The sequence below is a fragment of the Anser cygnoides genome, chromosome 10 (genome assembly GCF_040182565.1).
Source record: "Anser cygnoides isolate HZ-2024a breed goose chromosome 10, Taihu_goose_T2T_genome, whole genome shotgun sequence".
NCBI classification, from domain to species: domain Eukaryota; kingdom Metazoa; phylum Chordata; class Aves; order Anseriformes; family Anatidae; genus Anser; species Anser cygnoides.
In genome coordinates this window covers 11,517,078-11,525,099 of record NC_089882.1, presented here as the reverse complement: position 1 = coordinate 11,525,099, position 8,022 = coordinate 11,517,078, and the positions used below count along the sequence as shown (strand labels likewise).

Sequence of the window (8,022 nt, the reverse complement as noted above, 5' to 3'; positions counted from 1 at the left end):
GTTTTGTTTTAGTTTTGCTCAGGATTTTTCTTTATTTAGGGAAAACCTGTTGCCTTGCTGATTTGGGATGGTGGTGCTGGGTTTTGGACCCAAGGTTTCATCCTTACAGCATCCCTTGTTCTGCCTGCGCTCCCCATTTCTGCCTGCTCCCCCTGGGGTGACCCGTGGGCTCAGGTAACTGCTGTGAGCTGCGGGTTGGGAGCTGTGCTGGGGCAAGCCCCGCTGTCTGAGGGCTGAAGAGGCTGTCCACGATAGCCCTTTGTCACACCACACAGCTCCAGCAGAAATGTTCCCCCCATGCTGTCTGCAAAACCACTGGTCTGCTTTAGAGAACGTGGAAAAAATGGATACAAAGGAAATCGTTTTTATGATGCAAATGTATCCATGATGATGGGTAACCCAGGTAGGAGTTGGAAACAGATGCTCCCCCAGCACATCCTAGCTGGAACCGCACCGGACAGGGGCTCATGGGGCTCTGCCTGGCTGGGTTGGGAAACATTTTGGTCTGCATATATTGACCTGTGTTGCAGCAAGCCATCCCTGCAGCTGCCTGGCCTTATTGTGGCTGCAAGGGACAGAAGGGGGCTGGCAGTGGATGGGGGAAACTACCCAGGCCAGAGCCTCCCTGTGCCATGTGGCAGAGGGCCTGGCGTTGCCATGCTTGTGGGAAACGGCTGGATTATGCTTGAAAATAGAAGCGAGAAGACAGTGTTTCATAATTATATATATTATTTAAGAAACAGCTAGAAAACCTCTCACAAAGTTTTTGGTTTGAAGACAGAGAAATAAAATACCCCAAACTGACCCATGGCCATGGACTAGGGCAGCTAGGCTGGAGCCTGGCCAGGCGTTTGCTTGCTTGCACGCTGAAGCTGCTTGCACAGCACTGCTCTGAGCACCGTGTCCCCGCGCCTAAACGCCGATCCCTGGGAGCGGGCAGCCACCGTCAGGCTGTGTGGCTGGGCTAGGGGGCTGCAATCAGTCCAGGGATCTGGTGTCCCCACGGGACCCTGCTGGGGTCCATGCAGGAGTGCCACTGGCGCGTCCCCGCTAATCCTGCTTCTTGGGGGCGCAGCCCTCCATCTCCAGCAGCTCAGGCCAGCCATCATATTTATTTGTTTTCTGGTCGTTTTTGATGTGCTGCAGGAGCAAATGAGAGAGAAAATAAATGAGGAGAAAATGAGAGAGAAAATAAATGATGAGGTTGGTGGCATGGGGCAAGTTTCGGGCATGGCAAGCTTGCAGATAACATCGCTGGCCAACATCTTCTGCAGAAAGGTGGGTGAGACGTGCTACAAAGAGGGTGAGAGCTGGTAGCAGACAGGGCCACGTACCTCTTCAAAGGGGCTCTTGCCTTGCAGCCCTTTTGCCCCTAAGAAGACCCAGTTGTCCCGAAAGCCCAGATGGTTTATGTAGCTGCTGCCCAGTGCCAAAAAAAGTTTCCGTGTTTTGTCATTCATCCTAAGAGACGGGAAGAAGTCATCAGAGTGGTGCTGGGTGTCTTTCCCCTCCTGCCCCCATGCTGCTGCTGGCAACATGTGGCTGCAGGAGAGGAGCAGGCAGCAGCACCCCCAGCTCCAGCCTGGCTGCTGGTTTTGGGGCAGCCAGGCATTGCTGCTAAGGACAAACTCACTTTGTGGCAGCGTCATCGTAGGTGGCCACCAGTATCACAGTGCCATCCTTGATCTCTTGGAGGAAGGTCTCCAGTTGTGTGACATCTGGAAGAGGGGAGCATTAGGAAAAGGAAAAGGGATTTAGCAGGGATGTGCATGGTCAGTGGCAAATACGCTGTTAGTGCTGGGGATAGCCAAGGTTTGGGGTCGAGGGCATGGGGAGGGGTAGTCTGTTAGATGTGGCATCCCTGTCTTGTGCTCCACCGGCCAGAGCTGGGCTCTCCTATAGCACCTGGTGCTTTCCTGCTGTCACATAACCGCAGGAGGAATTTGCTACTAAATGCTGCTCACTAGCTGGGAGACCTCATTATTGTGAATTTACTTCCCAGCACCAGGAGCTAGCCTGGGTCTCGGGCAGGCAGGGCTGCAGAGTTGCCTGCCTCATTGTAGCAGCTTGGGCTGTATTGCAGGAATTATTCCTCATCCTGCATCTGCGGCGCGGGATGCTCGAGTCCAACGCCCCATCTAGTGGCACAGGAGCCGACTGCTGCCTCCTGCCTGAGCGCCGCTCGCAGCAGGGTCTTGCTCACAGTATGCTGGAAATCTCATGGTGCTGGTGTTCCTTCTTAAAACCCCAGAGTTACTAAGTATGGGTTTCACAACCAAAAAGCACAAAGGGTGACAGGTCCCTGGAAAGGCTCAAAAGGCAAGGGGTAAATCAAAAGCACCTTGTTAGTTTTCTTAAGCATGGGATTTTGAGGGGTCCTGCCATAACTTTGGGGTTCGGTGATAGCAAGAACAGAGGGATTATCAACCAGGCTGTGAGTGAGTGCTGCCCTGCTCAGGGCATGTTTTGCTCGTAGGAAAAGTGTTTGAAGCCTTCAGGGCAGGAACATGGTCTTTGCTCTGCTCCCCGTGCCCGGCTTTGCTGGGGCTGGGGCCTGCATCGTGCCTGCCCCCGCACTGGTCACTGCCCCCTGGGCAAGGCAGGGAACAGGCAGCTGCTTACCCAGCACCAGCACTCCGAAAGGGAGGTGAAAGCCACAACATGTCAGGATTGGTGTAAGTGAATTCAAAAGGCAGCCTCTCTCAGGCGTCTATTGCCCCGGTTTATTCAGTTTAGTGGAATTTTGTTTTTCAGGCTTTTACGTTTGTGGAAAAGGAGCGAGAAGCCCAGCTCAGATGTAGGTGCATTACAAGGAGTCCAGGCTCAAGGACCTGGGGGAAGCCATGCTTACACCACCCACCAAAGCTAGCTGGTCAAAGTCCATCGGACTTTATCACTAAATACACAACAGAGTCGCTGAAGTGCTGGTGGCTGCAGTGCCTGTATGAGCCTTGGCTGTGAGCCGCCAGCCACCAAAGCCACTGTGCTTACCTCCGGAGTACATGTCGAAGGAGGCTGTTTTCAGGAGCTGCCCACTTGTTCCTAAAAGTTTGAAATTCAAAACAGAGCACAGTGAGCTTGAGTCTCCTGGAGAAGCTCACTTGGGTCTCAGCCCTGCACAGACATGTTGGTTGACGACACCCTAAACCTGGCTGTCCAGAAACCCTGACACGCTGCCTGGCCACCAGCCCTGGTGCCCTGTTCCCTCCCGGGCCATGAAGGGGACCCTGGCCGTGCCTCCTGCGCAACTCACCATTCACCAGGGCGATGTTCAGGCCCCTGCCGATGTTGTTTTTCACGTTGCTCATGAGGCTGGGAAGGAAAGCAGAGACCACCAGTGAGTGCAGGGATGCCCTGGGGGTGCTGGTAAAGCATTGTGACGGGGATGTGTCAGACTGAAACATCCCCAGGCCCCGTAGCAAAGAAAACCATATTTTGTTTAACCACAAACATCAACCTGCTCGGCAGAGGCCGAGCTTGCTCTGTTCAAGCCATGGCTGCAAATTGCCCCCTTGCATGCTGCTTACACCTTATCATTGAAGCAGATGGAGGGTCCCACCACATTTGCGGCGCCGCTGATGATCTTGAAGGCAAAATGGTTGGTAGGGCAGCTCCGCTGGTTCCCGCACTTGTGCCGGGGCAGCTGCTGGCCTGCGAGGGAAGAGAGAGCTGCGGGGGGGAGACACCGGCCACAGCCCAGGGCCTGGCGCTGGGGCATGGTGGTCGCTGTTGGGGTGTGCTGTGGGGGTGATGGCCGGGCCAGCCTCGTCCTGGGGCTGGGGCCAGCTGTGTGTTTGAGGTTTACAGTGATGGGGCTTGGGGTGGGATGGGATGAGCCTGGGTCGGGCATTGCTCTGTGTGTGAACAGAGGGTGCACGAGGCAGACGCCACAGGGTGCGTGCCAGGGAGCGCTTGGCACCGGCACCTATTCATGGCCTTTCCCTTGTGGGTTTCCTGCCCTGAGTTTCCCCATTCTCAGCTGGGGTGGGGCCTGGGGCCTTGATACCCGCCTGGGGCCCTCACTCACTTCCTACAGCGTGTGACCCAGGGGTGTTTCTGCCTGCCAAAGGCATTGCTGCTATGTGCAGTAATGAAATTTCTCTGCATTGGGAGGGTGGGAAATAATTCCTCTTGAGAGAGGAATCCTCGAGAGCAGCTATCACGCTTCCACGATCACCCTTAGCCCCGGGGCGGTGTTGTGCAATGAAGACAAAGACAAGAGCGGTACTCACTGCTCCTGGGCTTGCCGGTGGCACCTGCGGACACCAAAGGAGCAGTCAGACACCCCAAGAGCTGCTGGCTCTCCAAACCCTCTCCCCACGGCTGTGAGCATCCCCAGAGCTGGCTACCCCGGAGCCGGTTCCCACTGCTCTGTCCCCTCCGTGCCCGGATAAGCGGAGCTGGGGGACGCAGCCCTGACCCAGGACCACCCGCACGCTCCCAGCCTCACCCAGCCAGCTCCGCAGCCTGATGGACCTGCCGCTGCGCTCAAAGTACGTCTGTGCGATGAACCAGCAGCCCAGCAGCGTGGCGAACAGTGCCAGGAACCGGATGATGCCTGCCAGGTGGGAGAGGAGATGGTGAGAGTGGGTCGGGGCCGGAGCATCCCCAGGGGCTGGTGGGGACTCAGTCCGTGTGTCCCCAGGTTCCCCATGCACGGGGCGACCCGTGTGTCACAGGAAGGCAGCTAACACTCCTTTTTTCATCCTCTGTAAAGACTCTGATCTCTTAATTAATGTCTCCAGAGTGAGTGGCGATACTCTGATATGCATTACCCTTCTACTGGGAGGCACTGTTAATGCTCAACTCTGCGTTGAAGTAAATCTGATAATTAGCGAGAAAGCTATGTAAATCCAAATATTTCCTATGTTCCCAGCGCTGGGAGAGCTGCTGTCCCCCAATTAGTCACTAGCTACAGCTGAGCAGCTGCTAATACAAATGTGATTGGCATTTGGCTTTAAAGCAACACTCATCGGAGCAAAACGTTCCAGTCCTGCATGGAAACAGGGTAGAAAAATACACTTATACTGCAGCTGAATGGCTCTTATGGAAGCAGGAACCTCTCAATAGCCATCTCGTCTCAGCCTCAGAGGGTTTCACTGGGAAAAATACAACAGGCTGAAATTTACACAAATATTGTAAAAACCTGATGCTTATACAAAGGCCCTTTTTTTTTTTTTTGTGACACTGGAAGGGAAGGTCAGGGTAGCTGGGCTTGAAAGGAGCCATGCAAATGAGAAATCAGCATAAAGAGCTGTAGAAGACAGGACTGAGAAAAGCAAATGTCTGTCCTCATCCTTACCTGCCACCCTCATGGTGGGGGAACGCAGCAAGGGGGCTGTCACAGGTCACACTTCACCCTGAGCAAGGAGAAATACCATGAAGCATGGCTGTAATCCACGAAAACCAGACCAATATTCGGTGAAAAATTAATTGCTCTGTCAGGCATATTTAGCATGTATAAGCAGTATTAGCAGTAACTAAGATCAGTAACTAAGCAAACCACAGATGCAGGAATTCCTGTCAGGAACGCGCTTGGTTCCACCCTGATGTTGCAAAGTCCCAGCACATTAGAGCAAGTGGTGTCAATAAACTGGCTTAGTTTTGCATACTCTGGGTTATTCCCTGCCATTCAACGTTACTGCCTCCTGAACTGCAATTTCCTCCCTCACTCACTCTTTCATATTCTGCTGAAAAGCAAGAGCACAAGTAGTGTATGTGCAATCACAGTCCTGCTGCATTTCCTTCTGGGATGATGCACGGTAAGTTTCAGATACTGGTGACTGACTGCAAAATGCCACTGACAGCCTGAGGTTGGGGCTGTGTGGTCAGAGACACCTGCAGGAGCAAAATCTTCTCTTTTAATCAGAAAGTGAAGGAAAAAAAATCCACCACACACAGTACCAAGGGCTGGTTTTGTGCCTACATCTCTCCCCTTGGATGAGCTGACACTTATGTCCCTCAAATTTATAAAATCAGTGCTGGAGCAATGGTGATGCAGCTGTGAGAATGATGAGAATAAAAACGCTGATGAGAAGCATGGTTTGGGAGCAATTCCCAAACTGAGCAGAAATGATGCCCCTTGTCCAGAAGGTGCAGTGTCCTCACCCATGTGAATTGGGAGCAGTTGCAGTGGGAGCACAAACCATTTCCCACCCGAGTCCACCCTCCTCTCTGCTGCTGCCGCATCCCCCATGGAGGGGACAGCACCGCCACCCATGGGGACCCGCTCCTACCTTCGAAATTTGGGGTCACGGCGTGGTGCACGTCTGTCCTGGAAACCGTCCCGGTGCTCTAAGGCAAAGGCTCAACTTCTGGTGTGTGCTTAGCACCTGTGTGCTCAAAGCTAAGAGGCTGGTGCCAGCTGAAGCAGCCTTTTAGCGGGGCTTGGCATAGCGCATCTGTAAAAGAGCTACACTGAGAGTTGCTTTTCCTGTTTGAAAGGCAAATAAAAAGCAATGGGTTGTAGCAGGGCTGGGCTGAAAGTTGCTTTCAGGCTCCTGCGTCATGAGGAAGGAAAGAAGAGTTTTGTCTCCTGCCCAGCCCCACTCTGGGTCTCCTCCCAGTGCCTGTGTTCAGGGAAAATGCCTGTGGCCACACAATTCACCCCCACAGTGCCTCGTCCCCTTGTGTCTCCCTGGGTGGGATGGATGCAGCACCCCGGGCGGGATGCTCCTCCCTTCACCTCCCCAGCACCCTGGGGTAGGTGGCAGTAACACCACAGGGGGTTGGGGGCGGCCTCTGAAACAAGGACAAAAACGATCTGTGTAGCAGGAGGGAAGCTTCACCCGCAGCCCTTCCCCATGCCACCTTGTCCTATCCCTTCCCAGCCCTATGGCTCCGTGTCCCTGAAATCCCCCTCTGCGAGTCACAAGTCCTCGAAGTTGGTATTGGGTTGCACTCCGAGCTGGCTGAGCTCCCCAAAAATGCAATGGGTAAAGCCCGGAGATGGCGACCATTTCAGACCTGGGCCATGATTTGGACACAGAAAGTGGGGCAAAACTCCACTGGTTTTGCAAAATGTCCCCGTTGCGTCCCAGCCTGTGCAGGGGCACTTGGCCGGGTGCACAGCGCTTTGCCAAACTTGTCGTTTGCTATGCACGTATTGATCTAATTGTAGAGGGAGAGAAATGGAAAAATAAACCGATAAACACTACCACTTTAGGGAAGTCATTTATTTATTTGGGCTATTTATTTTCACCTTAATCCCAGATAAAATTTATTGGGTGAAGTCCCTTGGTGGTGAAATTGATGAAACCTGATTGCATTACAAGAGGGCAGCCCTCTCCTGGGATTCCTATTATGTTCTCTTTTAATTGTTTGGATTGATTTTGTTTTTTTTTTCTTCTCCTTCTTGTGCTGGAAAAAAACACCGTGTTCTGCTGTCTGCCCGAGCCACCGGCAGGAGAGGGAGAAAGGGAAGGAGCCGCGGAGGAAGGTGGGTGATAACCAGAGTTATTTGTCTAATAAACCTGAAGCCTATTTGCTTAAAAACCATTCTGGGAACAAAAAGGTTCTCCTGCAAATATTGCTAAAGAGCTCCGTGACGTTTTAAGGCCTGCGCTCCACCCAGAGCCTGCTCAAGGCTGCGGTGCCGCCTGCCGCTTGCCAGCACCCGCAGCCCGGGGGCTTTGCTGGGACGCAGCGGGGGAACAAACCCCACATGTCCCACTCTCCTGGCATGCCCCTGACCACGAAGGAGCCTGTGTTTTGGCATGGGGTTGAGAGGAGGGATGGGGCTGAGGCTGCCAAGAGGGAAGGTGGCTCTATGTCACTCATGCCTGCACCCTGGGCGTCACTGCTCCAAAAAACAGGGTTTTCCTGCGAAACTTCATGCAGGGCCACATCATGGGGGCTGGTGCGGAAGGATGGGGGATGCCACGATGCTGTTTCACCCTCAGAAAGAGTCTACCTGACTGCAGTATGCTGAGTTACTCACCGGGAGAGGGCTGCTTGCCAGAGGGCTCGTAAATTCCTCAGCTCGTAAAAATGCTTGGCTGCATCTGCCAAGCCGCTCGAGAG

The 8,022-nt window shown here is 53.7% G+C and overlaps 1 protein-coding gene across 1 annotated transcript; it reads right to left on the bottom strand.

Moving 5' to 3' along the window:
• Positions 1–718: 718 nt before the first annotated feature.
• Positions 719–6,522, bottom strand: FAM3D (FAM3 metabolism regulating signaling molecule D). The gene is made up of 10 exons (XM_048072356.2): positions 6,237–6,522; positions 5,303–5,360; positions 4,451–4,558; positions 4,233–4,256; positions 3,528–3,651; positions 3,254–3,312; positions 2,992–3,042; positions 1,634–1,718; positions 1,335–1,461; positions 719–1,140 (listed from the first exon to the last, which is right to left on the bottom strand). Exons 2-10 carry the CDS (start codon positions 5,313–5,315, stop codon positions 1,051–1,053), a joined length of 681 nt encoding a protein of 226 aa, XP_047928313.1. The 5' UTR covers positions 5,316–5,360; positions 6,237–6,522; the 3' UTR covers positions 719–1,050.
• Between the last annotated feature and the right edge of the window lie 1,500 nt (positions 6,523–8,022).

What these genes read in the sequence shown, in the direction of transcription:
- FAM3D (XM_048072356.2), bottom strand. An exon ending in CACCGGCAAGCCCAGGAGCA is followed by an intron (nt 3,652 to 4,232) that starts GTGAGTACCGCT and finishes CTTCCCTCGCAG; the next exon opens with GCCAGCAGCTGCCCCGGCAC. An exon ending in ATCTGCTTCAATGATAAGGT is followed by an intron (nt 3,313 to 3,527) that starts GTAAGCAGCATG and finishes TTTCCTTCCCAG; the next exon opens with CCTCATGAGCAACGTGAAAA.